This window comes from Mesoplodon densirostris, chromosome 10 (genome assembly GCF_025265405.1).
Source record: "Mesoplodon densirostris isolate mMesDen1 chromosome 10, mMesDen1 primary haplotype, whole genome shotgun sequence".
NCBI classification, from domain to species: Eukaryota; Metazoa; Chordata; class Mammalia; order Artiodactyla; family Ziphiidae; genus Mesoplodon; species Mesoplodon densirostris.
In genome coordinates this window covers 58,467,014-58,491,374 of record NC_082670.1, presented here as the reverse complement: position 1 = coordinate 58,491,374, position 24,361 = coordinate 58,467,014, and the positions used below count along the sequence as shown (strand labels likewise).

The 24,361-nt window shown below is 40.4% G+C and overlaps 1 protein-coding gene across 2 annotated transcripts in view; it reads right to left on the bottom strand.

The window, feature by feature from the left end:
* Positions 1 to 7,510, bottom strand: part of PDCD6IP (programmed cell death 6 interacting protein) — a 60,575-nt gene extending 53,065 nt beyond the window's left edge. For both annotated transcript variants that reach the window (XM_060109658.1, XM_060109659.1), the window contains exon 1: positions 7,159 to 7,510. In XM_060109658.1, coding sequence (XP_059965641.1) covers positions 7,159 to 7,367 — 209 coding nt within the window. In that variant the 5' untranslated portion in view covers positions 7,368 to 7,510. The remainder of the gene's footprint in view (positions 1 to 7,158) is intronic.
* Between the last annotated feature and the right edge of the window lie 16,851 nt (positions 7,511 to 24,361).

The window sequence follows — 24,361 nt, the reverse complement described above, 5'->3', positions numbered from 1 at the left end:
GGGGAGCACCCCAGCTAGCTCTCCAAGGCTCACAACGCTGGAGTGGTGCCCTGGACCATACTAAAACAGGCAGCTGGGTAGGCCTCTGCTCTACAGACAGCAAGGAAGGAAGTAGGAGATGAAGCTACTTGCTCTGCAAGTGAATCAGGAAAAAAAGAAAGGCTAAAGAGAATGTACTAAAATTTTATACCTACCCTATTTACTCCAAAACTTTTGGGGTCAACTCTCAAAACTTATGTGGGGTAACAGTGCATGTGTATCCTACATTTAAATGACTAGGAAGATACGCGATGGAATCTTCAAAGTAAAATAGCTGTCTTAAGACAGGTTATGTAATATGAAATATAAGTATGAAAAAATGAAATATAAGTACTGTACAATAGTCATTGGAAATCAGTAATATCTGACTTCATAATATGGAGTAAACTCCAACAAAGAGACCAACTAATGCTTTTCAAAAGAAAACAGCCATTGCTAACTGCAGGTACCACAGGGAAAATGCTGTTCCTACAGTACAAAGTACAGTAAGCTATTCTTTCAATATAATTCCACCACACATGACCCCTCACAGGTCAGCCTAATTCTCAGCTATCAAAGCTCTCTAGAGAGGGAACAAGAACAGAACAAGAGAATCTACCACACCTCTCTCTTTATCATTTAAATATGCTTTACTCAATCAGCAGATTCTATCCCAGGGTATACCTCTAACAAATTAGACATAGGCTGCAAGTTTTCCACAAATGGGGAGAGAGAAAGCCAGTATGCTACACCAGAGTACTGGTGTGGCAAAAAAAAAAAGAATGTTAAGGATTTTATTTTTAAAATAAGTTTAAAAAAATTAATTAGGGCTTCCCTGGTGGCGCAGTGGTTGAGAGTCTGCCTGCCGATGCAGGGGACGCGGGTTCGTGCCCTGGTCCGGGAAGATCCCACATGCCGCGGAGCGGCTGGGCCTGTGAGCCATGGCCGCTGGGCCTGCGCGTCCGGAGCCTGTGCTTCGCAACGGGAGAGGCCACAACAGTGAGAGGCCCGCGTACCGCAAAAAAAAAAAAAATAAAAAAAAAATAATTAACTATAAAATCCTAAACATAAAAAAGTAAGTCAGACAACCCTGAGTTTGAATCCCAACTCCACCAACTCTGAGCTGTGTGACTGCATGCAAGTTACTCAACCTCTCTAAACCCTTCCTAAAGGGCAAAACCTCATTTAATTTAAGCATGAGGGACAAATGATACAATATATACTCAAAGCTTAAAATACTGCCTGGACACACTGCACATGTTGGCAAAACGGTAGCTACAGACTCTTATTTTACAACTATTTATAAGTGTTTTACATGTTCTCCAGTATTTCATAAAACTCAATCACTTTAGAGCACATATCTAAGAACTCAACGTTTAAAATCTGATGGGGAAAAAAAAGGAAATGAATATATTTCTTTTAATATACCAGTGATAGGTACAAAACAAATTCCCATTAGAAATGCTAGTTTTAAAGGTTTTTTTAGGGGGAAGGTGTGAAGATGGAGAACAACCAATCTACGTTAGGCAAGGTGATACTGCAACGCAAATTCACGTAACCCATCCAGCTCCAGCCAGTACTGAGGGCTGGGCAACTCCCAGCCCACCAACCAGAGACAGAAACGAGAGCTGGGCCAGATATTGATCAGAGTTAACAGATGCCTCCTGAACCTTATTTTCACCCTTCTTTCTTTGCCCAATTTACCTCATGAAGAATCACTAATGAAGCACTACTGCAGCAGAGTATGGCAGAAAGTAAAGAGTCAGGGAGTCAAGATCTTAGTCTAACTCTACCACAAAGCTAGCTGCGTGGCTTAAACCTCCTGTGTGCAGAAGATTCTGAGAGAAGATTCTCTCTAGGGTTACAAAGAATGAAGAAAGTCCTGACAAGCTATTTTATTTATTAAACATTAGAAAAGTCAGAACACAGAAAAGCAGAGATTTTAAATTTTCCTTTAAATTTTCAAGTTTATTCATTTATGCAAAATAAAATTACTGAGCCAATTTAAGGTCTGGATACTACAGATACTCCTTGAGACCAAGGGTCAGGTATTATATATCTTTATATTCCCCACACTATTTTATTAACAAATTGTAGCAACGTCATTAGGGCTAATATTATCTCAATATCTTCAGCAACAATCAGAACGTAAGCAACACCTTGAGAAGTAAAATGGAACAGCAATATTTTCTTTCTTGATCTGTAAAACACTAGTGCTGGGATAAAATTTCAGAAATTATGAAACTAATTCCATCAACTTTATTTTACAAATGAAAAAGATACTACCATAATGCAGCAAACTAAATATTAACCCACAAAAAAGTGACACAAATCTATTTAGAAATTTTACAAAATCTATATAAAGGACTCTTGAGTTAAAGAAAACTAAAATTACAAACTATTAAAAAATGTCAACAAGAATACTATATACCGGGGACTTCCCTGGTGGCGCAGTGGTTAAGAATACACCTGCCAATGCAGGGTACACAGGCTCGAGCCCTGCTCCGGGAAGATACCACATGCCGCAGAGCAACTAAGTCCATGCACCACAACTACTGAGCCTATGCTATAGAGCCCACAAGCCACAACTACTGAAGCCTGTGTGCCACAACTACTGGGCCTGCACGCCTAGAGCCCGTGCTCTGCAACAAGAGAAGCCACCGCAATGAGAAGCCCACGTACTGCAACAAAGAGTAGCCCCACTTGCTGCAACAAGAGAAAGCCCGGGGACAGCAACAAAGACCCAACGCAGCGAAAAATAAAATAAATAAATTTATTTTTAAAAAAAGACACATGCACCCCAATGTTCACTGCAGCACTATTTACAATAGCCAGGACATGGAAGCAACCTAAATATCCCTCAACAGAGGAATGTATAAAGAAGATGTGGTAATATATATACATATACAATGGAATACTACTCAGCCATAAAAAGGAACAAAACTGAGTCATTTGTAGAGACGTGGATGGACCTAGAGATAGTCATACAGAGTGAAGTAAGTCGGAAAAGAGAAAAACAAATATTGTATATTAACGCATATATGTGCAATCTAAAAAAATGGTATAGATGATCTTATTTGCAAAGCAGAAATAGAGACACAGACATAGAGAACAAACATATGGATACGGGGAGGGGGATGAATTGGGTGACAGGAACTGACATACTATGTATGTTGATACTATGTATAAAATACATAGTATCAACTATGTATACTATGTATAAAATAGATAGTTGATACTATGTATAAAATAGTTGATACTATGTATAAAATAGATAACTAATGAGAACCTACTGTATAGCACAGGGAACTCTACTCAATGCTCTGCGGTGACCTAAATGGGAAGGAAATCCAAAAAAGAGGGGATATATGTATACATATAGCTGATTCGTTTTGCTGTACAGTAGAAACTAACACAACACTGTAAAGTGACTATACTCTGATAAAAATTTTTTTAAAAAATTCCTTTACCTATCCTACCCTTCTATTCCTTTACCTATCCTACACATAATGGCCAATAACATATGAGCAGGGTATTCTGGGACAGTTTCCAGGAAACATCCTGGAGGCTGAGCCCTCTGCCTCCTTTCTCCCTCCCTCCATCCTCCTAAAACTTGGGTATGACTGCTATCTGGAACTTGAGAGCAAGGACTCTAGGTTTTACAGAGCAGATCACTGGAGGAGCCAGAGCCTGAGCCTGATGAACTTCACAGAACCACTACACCATCCCTAGGCTACCAGAACTACCCATCCACCAACTTTTCACATGGAGTAAAATCACAATTTTTTTTAAATTTATTTTTTGGCTGCATTGGGTCTTCATTGCTGCACGCGGGCTTTCTCTAGTTGCGGCAAGCGGGGGCTACTCTTCGTTGCGGTGCACGGGCTTCTCATTGCAGTGGCTTCTCTTGTTGCGGAGCACTGGGCTCTAGGCATGCAGGTTTCAGTAGTTGCAGCACGTGGGCTCAGAAATTGAGGCACGTGGGCCCAGTAATTGAGGCACGTGGGCCCTAGAGCACACGGGCTTCACTAATTGCGGCGTGTAGGCTCAGTAGTTGTGGCACACGGGCTTAGTAGTTGCTCCACAGCATGTGGGATCTTCCCAGACTGGGGATCGAACCCATGTCCCCTGCACCAGCAGGCAGATTCTTAACCACTGAGCCACGAGGGAAGCCCTAAAATCATAATTTAACTCACTGATAATTTGAGATCTACCACACACAGATGACTTCACCCCTAACACAGCAACATAAATAATATAAAACTAAAACAGATAATATAAAAAACTGCATACATGACTGTTGAGATCCTCAACCTCCATTCCCCCTGACCAAATTTCAGAAAGCTGACAACTAGGCTTTTTCATGGAAGGAGACTGGAAGCTTTCCCTCTAAGAAACTAATCACAACAAAAGACACGGAAGGTGGTATCTGGAGCTTCCCCCTCCCCCCAAAAAATCCCAGCAGGGTTCCCATCTGATCACCTAGTGTAAAATTCACTATTTACCAAGGCTCTCCTAATCAATTTGTAGTTAAAGTCACTTTACAAAGGATGACATTCACTCTTAATATTATAACTCATAAATGTGTATTTTAGGAAATTTTAACAGGTCATCTAGAAGTTAGTAACAATAAAAAGGCAAGTCACTGTACCTATATGTAGAGCTGTGTATCTGTACTTACCAAGCTAGCTTCTCTTCTTTAGGAATTAGATTAAAGCCCTCTTTTTTAAAAATTTTATTTAAAAGTTCATTAAGTGTAAAATATGTAAATTAATGTTCAGTTTACACAATTATCCAAATATAATTATTAAAAGTAAGACAATCTGCTTGATTGGATGAACACCCCACAGCTGTTTCATTTTTACAGCATGTATACCAAAGGTACTTTTGTACACACCTCCATTTAATAGACTGTACTAATATCTATTAGTTTACCCTAACTCTCCTAGAACAGAAGTGAAAAAAGCGTAGTTGTTGAAGGAATGTGTTAATATGAGGATAATACAGATGACTAAAGAAACAGTTTCAAAGAGACTATCTCCTCAACAGCCCTAGAACCTAGGAACAGTTCTCACATTTACACCTTGGAAAAGACTAAAGGAATGAACAAATGAATGAAGTTTTAAACTTCACAGAACCACTACCCACTATTCTCTCATCTTTTAGTCTCTGAAGACTACACACTCCTTAAGGGCTGAGACCAAACCTAATGTATTCATGTGTACATTATACACAACCCATGCTTTTTTAATACTACTAATGAAAAATCATCACTGAATGCCACTCATGTCTATATAAGAATTGTATTGGAGATTTTTTTTAAGTATGTTAATTCTTAAGAATGGCTAAGTATTCATAGGTTAAAATTTTTTTTTGTATTTGTTTCTTTTTAAAAAATTTTTAAACTTTATTTATTTTTGGCTGCGTTGGGTCTTTGTTGCGGCCAGCGGGGGCTACTCTTCGAGTGGGGGCTACTCTTTGCTGTGGTGCATGGGCTTCTTATTGCAGCGGTTTCTCCTGCTGCGGAGCACGGGCTCTAGGCGCATGGGCTTCAGTAGTTGTGGCACGCAAGCTCAGTAGTTGTGGCTCATGGGCTCTAGAGCACAGGCTCTGTAGTTGTGGCGCACGGGCTTAGTTGCTCCGTGGCATGTGGGATCTTCCCGGACCAGGGCTTGAACCCATGTCCCCTGCATTGGCAGGCGGATTCTTAACCACTGCACCACCAGGGAAGCCCTAACTTTTTAAAAAGCTTATACTAAGTATCAAGCTAGTGATCTTTGCAACCCAACAGTCTTATCTTTAAAACTGACACCAAGGGGTCATCATCTCTCTAAGCAATCTATTCAGTATCCTCCTTCTGGAGAACCAGCTCTTCCCCAGTCCGTACTAATACTACTTTAATCCATGCTGCATGGAGAAATTAAACCAGCAGAGCGACTCAGACAAGGGCAATTAAATTAGGCCATTTCCCACCATCATACATGGGCACAAGCCAACCCAATCAGAGGTCTCCATGGACTTTCGCCAGGGTGTAGGAGAAAAGCACTCTTACCTAAGATCCTGAGTGTTAAGACCACTGTAACTACAGGAGAGCCAAGATCCTGAGTGCTAAGACCACTGTAACTACAGGAGAGCCAGTGGCCATCTCTCCCAATAGAGAAACAAAGCTCTCCTAAGAGGTAATCATCATGGAGGCAGGATGATCTCCTTGAATGCCTAAAGATAAGGAAGAAATATTCCTTGACTTTGCAGTTACTAAACTAGTTTAACCTGAGCTGCTCCTACCTGCATCCTAATACAGCTGTTTTTCCTGTGAAACAAGGAGAATATGTTACACATAGGAAATCAGATCATTAACAAGATGGGCGAAAGAAATTTTTTAACTATAAAGTGCTATAAAAATGTTCTGCCATCCTAACTAGAAAGAACTACAAAAGGAACTCTCCTTAAATACAGCCTGAGCTCAATAAACATTTGCTAAGATAACAAATTTACTCCAATATCTGCATACCTGTCTGTGAACAAACTGATTAAAAGCAACCTATCTTGAACGTTAATGTCACTCAAGTTTAACTTCAAATAATGGCATCTCCTAACCTATGGAATTCTCCATTTGTCGTTCGGTTACGATGAACCTAGGGAGATGGCTCTTTCCGAAGTGGACAGTGTAGTAAGTAATAAACATGGGTTCCAGTGTTCCAATTCTGCCACTTCCCTCAAGCAACTACGATTACGAAATCCAAACCTGGCCAACAAAGTTTTGCAGTGACGCAAAAACGGGGGAAGGGAGGAGTCTCAGAGACCCCCTCCCCCCACCAAAAAGTGAAGAAAACCAGTTCTGCGTAAATGTGGCAAGAGAGATCAGTACGTGGCAGACCGTTCCTCCCAGGTGGCCGACCGACCGAGCCTCGGTGGACCAAGGGCTAGGGCGGGCAGCTAGGGGAAGCGGGTCGGGTCCCCGGGGCCTTCGAGGCCGCTCCTGCTCAGCAGGAAGGAATGCAGACCACACCTACGCGCCCGGCCAGCAGGGGCAGGCCGGCCAGCCCCGGCCGTGGGTGTAAAAGGGAGGCAGGAAGAGCGGAGGAAGCAAGGGGAGCGGCAGGCCGCCGACGGCCTCCCCCCGCCCGGCCCCAGGCCCACCTCAGCAGCGTCTCGAGCGCGCCCTCGTGCTTGTCCAGCGGGCGGCCGAGCGCGGCGCGGCGCAGCTTGCTGAGCTCCTCCGCCGCGCGGCAGTACTGGGCCTGCTCCTCCCCGCCGCTTGGGTACGTCTGCTGGATGAACTTCACCAGCGGCTTGGCCAGGTCTACCTCCGAGGTCTTCTTCAGCTGCACTGAGACGAACGTCGCCATGGCGAGCGCCTCGGCCGCCCTTCGGGCCAAAGGGACCGCGGGACGGCGACGAAGGCTGAGGCGCGCGGGGTACCGGACGGGCGGACTGACGGGCTGACACAGGTCCGCTCGGCCTGCGCTTCGGGTCCGGCCACTTCCGGGAGCTCTCGCGCAGGCGCACTCGGTGCGCCGCCTCCGGTCACGTGAGGGAGACCGGGCGCCGGCGCTGCTCACCTGGGCCTCCACTCTTCCTGCGCCCAGCCTTACGGCGCCGGCTTTCTCCACAGGCGGAATTTTCTCCTTTCTCCGTACTTCCTCGGCAGGTGGGCGGAGTGCTTTCACGTAAAGATAATTCTTCCTCCGCTCTAACAATTTCCCGGGGCAGTACTCCAGTTACTGCCACGTGAGCGAGTTTGCAGCCACCTGTCCAAGACCTGGTAGCCTCAGGGTTATTGTGACCTATGGTAATTCATTCAGCGGGCTGCTGTGTATGAATACTGTGTGCACAGTGAGCCGAGTAGGCAAGGTCCTGGCTACTGTGCAGCTTAATGTCAGGTAAGGACACAGATATTAAGGTGGGAAAAAGTATCTTGGTACAAAAAGCAGGGTGCTTGGCATGTAGGGTATGAGGGTCCCTCGAAAGAACCTAGTTTAAACAATAATAATTATTAAATAATTAAAGAAGTCTTTTCTGAGTAGGAGAACTTTAAAAGACCTGCAGTTTGAGAAGATGCTTGACATTAGGAGAAGGGAAGAGTGGCTGGGAGAGTAGTGGCTGGGGAGAGCCTCCCAGACCAAGGGGCAACGGCCCTAGGAAGCAAGCACTTCCCATGTTCAGGGAGTGGAAGCAAACAGTGTGGCAAAAACTTAATAAACAAGTAGAGAATGGGATGAAATAAAGTTGGAAGAGTAAACAGGCATCAAATCGTTCAGAACCTTGTAAGCCAAGTTAAAGAATTTGTATTGTAGAATAAATGGAAAGGAAGCTATAAATGGCATTTAAGCAATGGTGACATGATACAATTTATCGATACATTTTTAAAAGGCCACCCTGTGCATCAATCTGATGGGATGTCATATGAAGTATACAGTATCGTCATCCATGATCTATTCCAGGCAAAAATGTTTAACTTGAATCTGTCAATTCTTTGCATCTAACACACAATTTATAAAGAAGTACAGGGGATAGAAGAGCAAACTAAATGATACCATGAAAAGTAACCAAACAAATCCAGAAGGTGGAACATTAGGCAGAATAACTGATCCCATCTCTTTAAAAAAGTAGAGTTATGAAAAAAGCCACTGCTCTGTAAAAAAATTTGAGGGACATAGAATCTGGATTGAATCCTGATTTGAACAGACCAGCTATGAAATGCGTTTTCAGGACAATTGAAGAAATTTGAGCATAGATGGACTGAATATGAGATGAAAATGTATTGCCATGGAAAGGTGGAGATCATTAACTGAAAAGAGCAAGTCACAAAACAGTATGTATGTTACAATATCTCATTTTGATATCTCATTTTGATTATAAAATGCACATATGTGTATTTATATACTATGAAAAAAGATCTAGAAGGATTATACCCTAAGGAATTAGCAGTTGTAATCTTTGGAAGTGGAAATGTATTATTTTCTTTATTTTTTGCCTATCTTTTTTGTGTAATTTTTTACAGACTATATACTACTTTTGTTACAAAAGTTTATTTGGCCACAGTTTTTTAAATTTTTAAAAGTTTATTTTAGTTAAAATGTTCCATGTTAAAATAAATAAACTAGCCACTCTGGGTGCTATGTAGAGAATGTATTAAAGGAAGGCAAGGTAGAAGCATGGAGCCAAATCATGAAACCATTTCAGAAATCCAGGCAAGGGATCATGAAAGCTAGCATTAGTAGTAGTAAGCCAGACTCCCAGATTTGGGGCCTGAACATCTGAGCTGTCAGTGGAATCATTTACTGACATATTAAAAAAAAAAAAACTGATGGATAATCCACTGATGGGCCCAGAGGATGGGAAGTGTTTATACCAAGCATTCAAGTGGAGTCATTAAATTGACAATTGGATATATGAAACTAGAGCTCCAAGAAGAGATTTGTTTGGGAATCAACAGTCAGCATACAAATTAATTTTAAGCCTCTGGGCCTAGAAAGGAACACAAAGAAATAGAAATAGATCAGAAGCTGTCAGGAAATATAATATCAGATTATGTGTTTTTTTAAGACAGAAGATAGTATTTTGTAGGTTGGCTGACAGGACTGATCCACTGGGGAGAGAATGAAGATTCAGAAGAGCTGAGGATAACCAAAGGAGCCAAGTGCATGAAAAGAGGAGAGGAAAGGGTAACCAGAGTAGGGAGGGTACAAAAGAAGGGATTAACTGTCAGAAAGATGAGGAATGTGTCATTTGTTGAGGCAGATGGAGGGAAAAAGGAAATGAACATAAATGTGGTTAAGTGGGTCATTGATCAAGGAAAGATTAAGGTGATCTTTTCTGATGAAACATGATCTGTCTCTGCATGTCTCTCAAACTTTATGTTTTGCCACTTGTTCCTCATGTATTACTGCCCAGACATGTTGGTCTTATTTCAGCTTCTCAAACTCTTACTAAGATCTTTCTTTCCTCATATGACCTGAAATACTTTACCCCTTTCTTCATATCTCGGAAGAAATGTTTCCTCCCCATAACACTGTCTAAAGTAGATTCCCCCCTTGTTAATGTCTAACTCAGCCATTGTTTATTTGCTTCATAACACTTATCCTAACTAGCAAGTTTTTTGTTACTTGATTACTTTTTTTTCTGACTTTCTCACTAGAATGTAAACTCCTTAAGGACAAAAATTGTGTTTATTTTGTATACTGTTAAGTCTCTAGCACTTGGCACTTAGTAGGCAACTCAGTAAATATTTTTGAATGAGTCAATGAGTTTCACTGCTTGGAAAAAAATAAAAAGGTTTCTACTATCAAAATAACACAGCTTTCCCCTCAATAGCAGGTACCCTTATTAAATAGGCATTAGGCCAGTGGCCAAAGGATTGTATAAGCTAGCTCATGTTCTGATAATAAACAATTTCAAAATCTCAGCATCTTAACATAATAAACATTTGTTCCTTGCTCATGCAAAGTCTTCTGTGGGACAAGCAACTGTCCAGGGTCGCTGTCCGAGTTTGATCTTGTAGCTTAACTGTCTTAACATGAGACTCCAATTTCAAATGGGAAGAGGGAATCTGTAGCATCACATAGCAACTGTTCACTGCCTCTGCCCTCTCACTTTCATTACCTTTCACTGTCTAGAACTTCTCACATAGCTCCATCAGACTGGAATGGGATCAGGAAGGGTGGTCTTCTGTATGCCCAGGAGGGAAGGGAGAACTGGACGTTAGGGAGCCCTAGTGATGCTTTCCAAAGATACATTTCACTGTTTCCAAACTCGCTTATGGTAACATTGATTTTCCATCTGTGTAATGAAACATCATAAAATGTGTTCTTAGAGTGTATCCGCAGTGTAACGTTTCGGGGAATATTAAATCAATAGATTTTTTCCTCCCTGATAATCCCTGGTTCCGGTGAGCCCATCATTACCCCCACTGATTGAACCAATGGAAATAAACCTCTCTGGATGGACAGAACCCTGCTGAAAACAGCTTTGAGTTTCAAAATAGAGCTTTTCAAGTCCATGTTGAGACAGTAGCCTGAAAGTAAGCACTTGTGATTTTGGGGAGGAGCGAAGCCTTGTTGAGGAGAAAAGAAGTTTATCAAAGCCAAGCCCAGAAGACTGTAACAAAGAGTTTTTACAGTAAATGAGAGGGTAAATAGTACAAGGATTTGATGTAAGGAAAGTCCCTGCAATGCAAGAAAGAGAAAGCCCTTTTGGGTGCTAAGAGGAAGAGTCTAAGAGAGAGAAAGTGAAGGGCAAAAGGTAAATGAGGTGTCTTCACTCCCCTACTCCACTCTCTCGGGGTAAACTTAAGGGTGTTGGGGGGTCATGGGGGAGGACCTACAGGAAAGGAGGCATGCAGTAGAAGAGTTCAAATAGACTTGCTGAAACCGATGACATTAAGGATGGAGAGGACTTCCCTGGCGGTCCAGTGCTTCCACTGCAGGGGGCGAAGTGTTCGATCTCTGGTCGGGGAACTAAGATCCCACTGCCACATGTCACCTGGGAGACACATCATGTGTATGGAATGGAAAGGGGAATGGTGTGGGGCAGGGCACTCAGTTTTTTGCAGCATATAACATGCTTGAGAACTATTTGTCTCCTTAATCTATTTGCATATTTCTAAAAAATTAAAAATGCAAGAAGAGTAAATTACCCATTTTCCACTTACGGGTGTGTAAATTTTGAGGTCCACATGACCTCAAATTCTTCTAAGAGAAATAGGGAAACTATTAATCTTTTTATGTAGAATTATTCCCTGTGCAAGCCCATTCTCATCCCATATACTAATGATCATATTTCCACCAGCTGCCAGTTCTCTAATACCATTCACAGCTATTTAAATAACCTGCCCTTTGCCACCAGTGTCTCTTAGACAGGAGTTGTTTTACTTGGGTAAGAGAACTTCTGAGAATAAATATCAGCATTATTTTGAAAGAATTGCTTCACAGAGTAGAAATCATTCTGGACAGCTGTGCATATTATCTTGTGTGTATCTCGACATTTGAGGGCAAGTTTCTCCTGTTTTCACCAAAATCCAGTATGTGTTTAAGTCGTATCCAAAGTTGAAGAGGAGCTCCCTCACCCTCTCACCCTTGCTTTTGTTAATTTGCTTTTAGAGTTATATGAGGTTTCTTTAGTCTGTTCCCTCAGGCATACACTAGCTCTCTGTTTCAGATTCAGGGAGCAGTAAGTAAATGGTTATTGGTATTTCTTCATATTAAACATACTTGAGTTTCCTTGTAAGAAAACTATGCATGTACACAGACGTGTGATTTCATTTATTTTTACTTATTTAATATTTATGATCATATATTAAAAACCAAGGCCTTTGGGCTTCCCTGGTGGCGCAGTGGTTGAGAGTCCGCCTGCCGATGCAGGGGACATGGATTCGTGCCCCGGTCCAGGAGGATCCCACATGCCGCGGAGCGGCTGGGCCCGTGAGCCATGGCTGTTGAGCCTGCGCGTCCGGAGCCTGTGCTCCGCAACGGGAGAGGCCACAACAGTAAGAGGCCCACATACCGCAAAAAACAAAAAAAAAACAAGGGCTTCCCTGGTGGCGCAATGGTTGAGAGTCCGCCTGCCGACGCAGGGGACACGGGTTCGTGCCCCGGTCCGGGAAGATCCCACATGCCACGGACCGGCTAGGCCTGTGAGCCATGGCCACTGAGCCTGCGCGTCCGGAGCCTGTGCTCCGCAACGGGAGAGGCCACAACAGTGAGAGGCCCGCGTACCGCAAAAAAAAAAAAAAAAAAAAAAAAAAAAAACAAACCCTCCCCGTAAGCTTCATGGTACAAAGGAAAGTATCAATAACATGTGGATGGCCAAACTAAGTTATTCAGCAAGTATCTGTTCAGGTTCCACTGTGTGCCAAGCAAAATTCAGGAGAATTCTGTAACCAATATATCAATCTATGGTATATATTTACAAAGTTCTTGGTTCCACACTCATAGAAGATAGTTCAGGAGATGGTTTATAGGATGGGGTCTAGCACAAGAGGTAAGCCCTACAATGGTAGCTGTGCAGCAGAGTAACCAGACCAGATTAAAACAGGAAGATGAAGGGCTGCAGAAGGAAGGTCCCATAGAGAAAAAAAGAAAGATTAGAGAGGGACTTCCCTGGTGGTCCAGTGGTTAAGACTCCACTGCAGGGGGCACGGGTTCAATCCCTGGTCGGGGAACTAAAATACTGCATGCCACGTGGCGTGGCTAAAAAAATAAAAAAAGAAAGATTGGGGGATTAGATAAAATACCTGATGTGATGGAGCTTTCAGAAAAAACTAAGAGTTATTACACAGAAGAACAAAAGGCTGTGACACTCTAAGAAAAGCAAAGGAAATAAAATCATTGTGCATCCCTTGGTGTTTACAGTCATAATAAACACTAATTGTTTAAGGTTGTGTCCACCAGGTTTCTTTCTAGAAAAATTCCTATTTTAAAAAATTTTTTATTGAAGTATAGTTGATTTACAATATTTTGTTAGTTTCAGGTGTACAACAAAGTAATTCGGATAGATAGATAGATTCTTTTTTTCAATTCTTTTTCCATTATACAAGACATTGAATACAGTTATTACAAGACATTGAATATAGTTCCCTGTACTATATAGTAAATCCTTGTTGTTTGAAAAATTGCTGTTTTCTCTGTAGTTACTAAATAATTTGTGGGAATATACTTTGAGACTATATTAATGTGTTGTTCCTCATTAAACTTTTTTTTTACTAGTTTTAGCATCCTTTGATGATTCTCACCTGACACTATTATTGCTATGATAGTGGCAAAATGGTGATTTTCTAATCCATCATTTCTCCTATATTTATTAGTAGGCATTATTCTATAAAGAAAACTTTTCCTTTCTCTCCCATTTATTAATTTATTCATTTATATAGTTATTTATATCAGCACAGACTCATGGATTTTTATTCAGTAGATTATAATCCACTGCTGTCATTATTTATTTTGATGCTCTACGTTGTCCAGGAGTTGGCCAATGGAAGCACCTTTAGGCTGGCTTCTATGTTCTTTTTTTCCCAACGTTTTAATTTTGTAAATTTCAAACACAGCATAGAATTTTACAGTGAACATACCTACATACCCACCTACTTAGATTCTAACATTAATATTTTACTATCACACATATCTATCTTTTTTTTTTTTTTTTTTTCTTTTTGCGGTATGTGGGCCTCTCACTGTTGTGGCCTCTCCCGTTGCGGAGCACAGGCTCCGGATGCGCAGGCCCAGCGGCCATGGCTCACGGGCCCAGCCGCTCCGCGGCATATGGGATCCTCCCAGACCGGGGCACGAACCCGTATCCCCTGCATCGGCAGGCGGACTCTTAACCACTGCGCCACCAGGGAGGCCCTAAAACCAAAAGAAAATTTAAAAGAGCAAACAGACCACACAGGCAAAAACATAATAAAAATAGCAACACAATAAATACAGCACAGAACGATATAACAAATTGAGATCAAACCTAACAGTCATGTAATAAATGTAATTGGGTTTAAATCAACATTGAAAGAAGACTTTTAGATTGAATCAAAAAATGTGATAGATTGTAAATTTGGCTACAAATTCTTCTCCCTTTGTCTATGACTTTGCATTGTGATGTTGTACATCCTCTCATCAAGAACTGGAGGCTGTTTGACCACCCTTAAGCCTGGGTTGTTGATGTAAATTGCTTCGGCCAATGGGGCATTAGCAATCGTGATGCAAGCCGACACTTCAGCCATCAGAGCTTGTTCCTTCTTGCTGCACTTGAAACCCTGTGATTTCTGTACAGACCAGCCTGCTGGATTATGAAAGATGGCCCAGTCATCCCCCTATCCTCAGCCAATAGTCTACTAATTGGCAGACAAGAGAATTAGGCTATTGTAGATCATTCAGCCACCAGCCAACCCCCAGTTGATGTTAGTTACATGAGCAAGCCCATCAGAGTTTTGCTGAGCCAGCCTAGACCACAAATGCCCAACCAACCCACAGAATCATGAGCTAAATAAATGGCTCTTGTTTTAAGCCACTAAGTTTTGTCACAGTTTGTTATGCAGCAAAAGCTAACTGATACCCCAACATGGCACATATAAGCAGTACACCTAAACAAAGTGATTCAGAAAGGATAAATAGAAATAGAGATATGCCAGGCACATAGAAACAATAAGAATGCAGAGGTTATCATCTTGATATCAGACAGTTCAAGCCAAAAGGATATAAATATGATTAAGGACACTTCATAATGCTAAAGGATAAAATGGTCCAGAAAAAAAAATGTAACTAAAGCTACAGTTACAGGTTTTTAATATCTATGTGTTGGGTAACCCAAAATATCTATGTATCAACACAGCAACCACCATCACAAAAGAGAAACTACAAGATTAAATTTTGAACTAATAATTTCAAATCTTTTGGCCAAATGTTTGAGTAGCTAAGAGAATTAAAAGGAATATCACTCAGGGGTGATGCAAAGAGGATACATCTGGAGGCAAGATAGATGAATAATGTCCTCTCTGAATAATGTGTAATACCTCATTATGAGAGATGTGGCCATGCAAATTATAGGGCAGTTGAGAAAGTATATATTTTCCACTTTGCAGTTAGGCTGTATTCTCTATGAAAAATAATACTTGTTTTGGGGAGATGGTGATTCAACAGCCACCTGCAACACCTTTCGTAGAAACAAAAAGAATCTCATCTACAACTCCCAGTAGCAGTGAGTTTGTTCACCTACCTTGTACTGTGTAGAATCTGAATAGTCGAAGTTCCCCACCCTAACTTGGGAGTATGAGAGGACTCCACTGCCCTTACCCACCACACTCCCCCCCAGGGTATTCATCTAGCCCTGTGGTTCCAAGTTCAGGTAATTTTGCCCCCCAGGAGACATTTAGCAATGTCTGGAGACATTTTTGGTTGTCACAACTTGGGGGTTGGGGGGGTGCTACTGGTGTATAGTGGGTAAAGGCCAGGGATGTTACCTACAATACACAAGACAGTCCTACACAACAAAAATGCATCCTGCCCAAAATGTCAGTTGTACTGAGGGTGAGAGTCACTCTTGAGAATCGTGCAGTCATGCAGTCAGCCCTCTGTATCTGCGCATTCCCCATCTATGGATTCAACCAATAGTAGATTGGAAATATTTGGAAAAGAACTTCCAGAAAATTCCCAAAAGCAAAACTTGAATTTACCGTGATGGTAACTATTTATGTAGCATTTACATTGTATTAAGTATTATAAATAATCTAGAGATGATTTAAAGTATATGATAGGATGTGCATAGGATATATGTAAATACTACACCATTGTATATAAGGGACTTGAGCATCTGTGGATTTTGATATCCATGGGAGTCCTGCAACCAATCTTCCATGGATACCGAGGGACCACTGTACTCTGTCCAGTAGACTTTGAGGTCTTCCTACCTCCCATATACCTTCACCCATTCACCCTTCTCTAAGTATCCTAATCCTCATCTGGGTATCCTCACCTCTCTCTTTGTCCTTTTTTTTCTTTGTCCTTTGTCTTAAACCTTAACAGATAAGGATGTGGCTCAGGCCTTAGATCATTAGTATAATCCCATCCTCAAGCCTCAGTAATTAAAAACAAAAAAATGACCCAATTCTAGCTATTGAGGTATGAAAGAGGTTTGCCAGAGGTCTCAGAGAAGGGAATTTCTTTGCTATTTTGAGAGAATTTCTGAAAGTGACCTTTCTTTCCCTAGATGTGGATGAGGAAACATGTTTCTGTATGTCAGAGTTCTTTCTTGTGCGCAATAGAAATGAACTGTGGATAGTTTAAGCAGCAAGAGAATTTATTAAAGGATATCAGGGACTTCACAGAATCTCTGGGAAAGCCAGAGAGTTATAGGACACATGGCAGAATATATCCTGTTGCTCTGGGGAAAACACTACTGCTTCCCCACTGAGCGCGACTACCCCGCTAGCAGGTAATGTGGGGCCCTTGGGGGTCCTGAACCACCACCACTGCTGCTTTTGAAGGTAGTACTGTCACCTCTGCCAGGGAGTCTCTGCATGGTTTTTGCAACTTTTTTTGGCCTGTGCTCCGCAACGGGAGAGGCCACAACAGTGAGAGGCCTGCGTACCGCAAAAATAAAATAAAATAAAATAAAAAAGTATATATATTACAATTTTATTTGTCATTATATTTCAATAAGGCTGGGAAAAAGTGAAAAAAGGAGAGATGAAAAATGAAAGACTAAAAGATGGAAAACTGCTGCAGTTCACACAGACCCCAGTCTCTCCTACCTCTGCCCCACAATGTGTCACTACTGAAACACAGAAGATTTGCTATATCAGGACTGTTCACAAGATGGAGCTATTAAAACGAGTGCTCTGATAGTCTGAAGTTACAAACTTGAAGGACTCTTTTTCCTAGGGCACACCTGTGGTGCTAGAGGTAAATTTATAAGGCCTGAGCTAGAAACCTGTTCTCACAACCAGCAATGTTAAGCACAGGTAAGCAGCGCAGGCTTCCCTCTCCTTCGTGGTGAATTTCTCCTGGGTAAGCCTTGGTGTCTTTTGCTGCCATCTCAGGTCAGGGATGCTTCAGTGCATTAGAGGTGATGTATTAACACTGATCCTCCCAAAGAAAGTGGTCAGGATCTCAATAACTTCCTTCCCAGAAGACTCCTTAGGCTTTAGGAAAATTTGCTGACCCTCTCCTATCAACCTTCAAACTCCTGTACTAAAGGACATGTTGTGAAGAGCAGCATTTAGATTCCACATGTAAGTGGTACCATGTAGTATTTGTCTTTCTCAGTCTAATTTATTTCACTTAGCAAGCATAATGCCCTCAAGGTCCATCCATGTTGTCACAAATGATGGTGAAGTCACAATGTCCAGATAACAACTGCACAACAGTCCTGACTGGGGCAATGTGACAGGCAGATCAACTGTGGTCCTCACCATGGTTCTGCCAATTTTTTAAAAAATTTATTTTATTTTATATATTTTATTTTTGGCTGTGTTGGGTCTGTTGCTTTGCACGGGCTTTTCTCTAGTTGCGGCGAGCAGGGACTACTCTTCATTGCGGTGTGCGGGCTTCTCTTGTTGCAGAGCATGGTCTCTAGGCACACGGGCTTCAGTAGTTGTGGCACGCAAGCTCAGTAGTTGTGGTTCGCGGGCTCTAGAGCACAGGCTCAGTAATTGTGGCACACGGGCTTAGTTGCTTCACGGCATGTGGGATCTTCCCGGACCAGGGTTCGAACCTGTGTCCCCTGCATTGGCAGGCAGTTTCTTAGCCACTGTGCCACCAGGGAAGCCCTGTAACTTACTTTTAACCTGATGAAACTTCTAGAGGATCTGCTTCACCAAACAGGGAATAAATCTAAATGTAAAATACAGATCAAGGACCCAGGGAATCTAGCCCAGAAGAAAAACAAAGGGAATTCCAAGACTGACATCAGAAGAAAGTCCTAGGATTATGGTTGTACAGAGCACCTAGAGAGCAACCAACAGAGACAAGAAAAGGAGATTTACAGAGGAAACATTTCCCAAAAGATTGGAACTAATACATTTCAAGGCAATTAACATATCCAAGAAAAAAACTGAGAAAGGAAACCAAATAAAGACTTAAGTGTCTGTTAATAGCAGAACTGGTTTATTCAGATCAACCCTACCACCAAAGACAAATAAAACATCTGCATAGAATATTTAAATTAAACTTCTTAAGGCACTAACGAGCTAACAACATTCTGAGGTAGTGTTACCCAACTAAATGTGGGTCCGCTTGCCTTGGTGCAGTAAAGCCAATCTACTGACACAGGGTTGTGGTGAAGGACAGCGTAGCTTTTATTGCAGGGCACCAAGCAAGGAGTCCAGGGCAGCTAGTGCTTAAAAGACCTGAACTCCCGAAGGCTTTCAGGGGAAGGTTTTTAAAGACAGGGTGGGGTGGGGGGTGGGGGGTGCATGATCAGCTCATGGACATTCTTCTGATTGGTTGGTGGTGAGGTCACCGGGGGTCAACATCATCAACCTTCTGGTTCCAACAGGTCTGAGATCTCTGTGCTTGTGGGCAGCATACAGTTCACTTCTTCCACCTGGTCAGGATTTCAGTGTCTGCAAAACAGCTCAAAGGACATGGCTCAGAATATTCTCTATAGCCCTTGAGGAGGAACTAGAGGTGCTTGACTTTGTTTAACGGCTAAACTATTATTATTTCATCTTGTTTGATTGTTTCCCTTTCTTTCTGCATTTTCTCACTTCTCTGATTACATTTATTCTTTGACTAAAGTTTTTTTTACAGACAAAAGGCAGGCGGAAGACATGGTGGGGGTGGGGTCCTGTCCTGGGAAGGCCCCATAGGGTCCTGCTCGGTTACAGTAGGATGCAGGAGAGGATGGAATCTAGAAGGTGAACATAGTATTCAGGTCGCTTACATCCTGGGAATTTGCCAGTCTAAAGGGGTGGCTGAGTTGTGACACTTTTGAAAGCTTCCCAGAACTAGAGGATACAAATCAGAGTTCAGAGCCCACTGAGGGTGGGGTACCCTGGTAAATAGTCTCCTGCTTTGGATTAGGATCTCAAAGTACTGCACCCTAGAAGTCAGAGTAAATTGACAGTAAACCAGCCTTCACACAGATTGTCACCAGCTTTGAATGATGAAGTGGGCCCCAAATCTAAGACTTTGAAATCAGATTAAAGTGATCCTAGATTACTAGTGGTCCCAGGAGCCTGGCAGAAACAAATAGAAATCCTCTCTGGAGAGAGATAACATCATTCTGAGTCTTAACTTATTTCTATAACTAATTTTTGAAATACATTGTTCAACACACAATCAAATATAACTAGACATGTGAGGAGCCAAGATAAAATGAACAAGAACCAGCAGAAATAACTGACATCAGACACAGCCCTGGAGGCCTCCAAATCTTGGAATTATCAAACACAAATAGTAAAACAAGGGCACTTCCTATGCTAAAGGACGCACAAGCCATGTTGGAAAATTTCAACAGGAAACTGGAAACTATAAATAGTGACATACAACACTTATAAAAGAACCAAATAGAATTTGACAAGAGAAAAATACTATAACAAAATTTGTTAAGTGAATGAGTTTACGAGCAGATAAACTGGAAGATATGTTAAAAAACGAATCATAAAGCACTAGAACAGTCTCGTGAGAGTTACATTTGCATATATATAATAATATAAACACTGCATGTTGATTTGACCAAATATAACTATATTCAGAAAATGAATACCACCAAGAATCCTACAGTTATTAAAAAGATAAGTTTATTTTAAACTTATGATAAATTTCAATTTTAGATAAAATAGAAAACGTCCTTGAAAAACACAACTTACCAAAACACACAAGAAATAGGACATTTGAATAGTATTATATGTATTAAAGAAATTGAATTTGCAGTTAAAAACTCCCCCCTGCACACATACAAAACTCCAGCCCCAGATGACAGTAAATTTTTGAAAACATTTAAGGAAGAAATAGCACCGAACAAACTGTTTCAAGGAATAGAAAATGGGAGAATGTTTACCAATTCACTCTATGCTATCAAAATAACACATAAAAAAAATCTGGCAAGGACGTTATAAGAAAGAAAAATTACATGTCAATACCTCTGATGCAAATAAATTTCAAAATTCTTTTAAAATATTTTAAAATTGAATGCAGTGATATATAAAATGGATAATCATCATGGCCAGGTTGGGTTTATTCCAAGAATTCAAAGGTAAAATGATATTCAAAAAAGTATTAAATTAATATATCAAAATTTTGATAGCTCAGTTTTAAGAGGAGTCTTTTTCAATGATTGATTTAACATTTTTTCCAAATACTTTAATATAAACTTATTGAATATTGACTCCATGCTAATAATAAAAATTAACTTTTTGTAATAAATAAACAAACCAAACGAAAACAAACATGCAGATAAAGAGAACAAAATAGTGGTTACCAGAGGGGGAGGGGTTGGAGAGCAGGCAAAATGGGTAAAGGGGATCAATGGTCTGGTGAAGGATGGAAACTAAATTTTAGGTGGCGAGCATGCTGTAGGATATACAGAAGCAGAGATAGAATGTTGTACACATGAAACATATAATGTTATAAATCAATATTACCTCAATAAAAAGATAATAAAATAAATTTTTTTGTAAAGAAAAAAAGGAGATGAAGGATAGTAGGAGAGGAGGTGGCACTGTGAGAGAATAAATTTGCATCTACCATAATATAAAGTTGGTAGATAACGTCTAAAGTAGCATGTGCAATGTTATTTACAAATAGGTAGAGATGTAAATGCCAGAGGAGACAGCTAAAGGAGTAAAACTTAGTTGCTTCCAGAGAAGAGGAATGAAGAAACTAGGGAGGGATGGAAAAAGGGAAATGCTGTAGTTTGTCATAAGCCTTTGTAGTTCTGAAAAGGAAAAACTCAGTTGTTGTTGTCTTTCCTATGTAGGGAAAAACCCAGTTCTTCCCTACTGTGTCTTTCTTCCCTGTGTGTCGCCTTTACCTTCACAGAGAATACTTCACTTCTGACACTTGTGGTCACCAGATGTGTGAGTTTTTTTCCCCACAACAGCAAGCTAGTCTCCAGCACCAGCTGGAGGTCCTACAACTTAAGTCTAGCACTATCTACCTGGAGGTAGTGTCAGATCCCACAGATTAAGGGCTCAGTCCCATAAGACTGTTCTTACACCCCGCACTTCAGACACCAGGGGCAAGCCCAGGTTGTCACCTCTGCTTCGGACCAACTGGCTGTAGATTAGAGACTCCTTGGGTTCAATTAATTTGATAGAGCAACTCACAGAACTCAGGGAAACACTTTTACCAGTTTATTAAAGGATATGATAAAAGATACAGATGAACAGCCAGATGAAGAGTTATATAGGGCGAGGTCTGGGAGGGTCCTGATCGCAGGGGCTTCTGTCCCCATGGAATTGGGATATGTCACCCTTCAGGTGCACATGAGTTCGCCAACCTGGAAGCTCTCCAAATCCCATACTATAGGGATTTTATGGAGGCTTCCTCATGTAGGCACAATCAATTATACACTCTGTTTTTAGCTATGTTCTCCTCTCTGGGGGATGAGGGGTGTGGCTGGAAATTCCAAGCTTCTAATCCTGGTGACCAGCGCCCATTCAGGAGCCAGCCAAGAGCTCACTCAGAGCCACCTCAGTAGAACAAAAGATGCTCCTAGGGCTCTTATCACTTAGGAATTTGCAAGAATTTTAGGAGCCCTGTGTCAGGACAGGATCAAAGACAAATAGTAAAACAAGAGATGCTCCTAGTGTTCTTACCACTTAGGAAATTGGAATATAAATATATATTCAAATATATTTTTATATTATTAATATATATTATATTATTTAATATAATATATTATAATTATATATAAGTATCTATCGTTATAATAATATATAATTGTATTATAATTGTAACATAATTATAATTATATATATTATATTATTAATATATGTAATATATATTAATGTATTATTCAAATATATATATATGAATCACTTTGCTGTACACCTGAAAGTAATACAACATTGTAAATCCCTGTCAACAGGGAGCTTTGTGCATCTAAGTGTGAGTCTGTGTGTATGGTTTCAAATGAAAATATTTGAATGTTGATGGGAATGACCTATTATGTTATAGGACAGGTATGTGATTTATATACATATATGCCTAAAATAAACTCAAGTTAGACAGCATTAATCATTGTAAATCAACTGTACTTCATACTTCAATTAAAAAGAAAAGAATGAAAATTGATCATTGAATTTGATACCATCAAGTGTAATCTTCAAGAGCAATTTTGGTGGAGTGAAAGCCTGATCTAAGTGAGTTCTACAGAGTATAGTGAGGATGACAAGTAAAAACGGCAAGAACAGCGACTCACTGGTAAGGAAAAGAGGATGGGTATTTGTATGTCAACAGGGAGCTTTGTGCATCTAAGTGTGAGTCTGTGTGTATGGTTTCAAATGAAAATATTTGAATGTTGATGGGAATGACCTATTATGTTATAGGACAGGTATGTGATTTATATACATATATGCCTAAAATAAACTCAAGTTAGACAGCATTAATCATTTAAAATGATCCTGGATTTAATTTGTTAAATTTTAAGATTTTTGCATCTATGTATAGTATAGCTTTGGAAGAATAAGCTAGTTTTCCTAAGAAAATTAGAAAGATATTTATTGTTTTCTGTGTTCAAAAGACACACAAAGGTGTTAAGTTATTCATTAGATTGGCTGGACCAAGTGAAGAAATACAGGTAAGAGAATCCAACAGACTTGGGTCCTACTCCAGCTCTTTCACAGTAAGTGAAATACATAAAGCTGTTTAACACTGGACAACATTACTTCTTTGAACCTCAATTTCCTTTTCTGTAAAATGGTGTTAATATCTAACTCATATTGTTATTGAGGATTAAATAAGATAATTTATATTGTGTTCAGCATGGCACTTAAATATAGCTAAATGTTTAACTACCATTAAATGCAGTTACTATCATTAATGATCATCAGTTATTTTTTTCTTTAATGGTTTTTTCAATTTCTTCTATTAGTTATTGACTTACAAATGTTTTCTACTTCTTCTAGAGTTAGTTTTTGTAGAGAGGTCTTTGGTTTTGTTATCAGGCTGGGAATTTTGAGCTCAATTATAAGCAGCAGTCCAAAAGCTAGCAGAGAGGGATAGAATGAGGCCAAGGAATGAAAGGGGTAATTGATGAACCAAAGTCCACAGGGAGATGGGAGAGGTGAGGCCAAGCACACAGATTTATGCGTCAAACAAAAACGCACATCTACTGAGGCTGGCAGTAAGGGATGGATCGGTGTAATGGATGGTGTTAAATATGGAGGGAGGGAGGAAAAGGAGTTTCATGTTAAGTGAACATTCTAATTATTCAACAAAAAGCCTTTAAATTACATCTTATGGTCACAAACACTGTGAAACTATTTATTTCTCTAAACTATATTAATGTCACAGCATAGTAGTGTACTTCAAAGTACTTACTTGTGATTGATGTAAAAAAACTAAAATATGGGCCCTTCCTAGAGAAAGTAGTGTGGAAAAATATATAGAAGACTGTACAACACATTGTGAGAAAGTAAAAGCCAAATTCATGAGCAAAAACCAAAGCATTTCAGCAAAGCACATCATCTTCAGGGTGTTCTTATCATACAGAAACAACAGAAGTTCTCTGTAGAAAAAGAATCATGAAATATATACTATGGTTATGCTATATTTGTTGAATAGACAATTTTACTCACAAAAATACTTACAGAATAGACATTGATTGTTTTATTATATTCAGAGTAGTAAAAGTAAACAAGCAAGAGAAAGTTTGTTAATTCATATGAGTATATCATGGTTAACGTGGC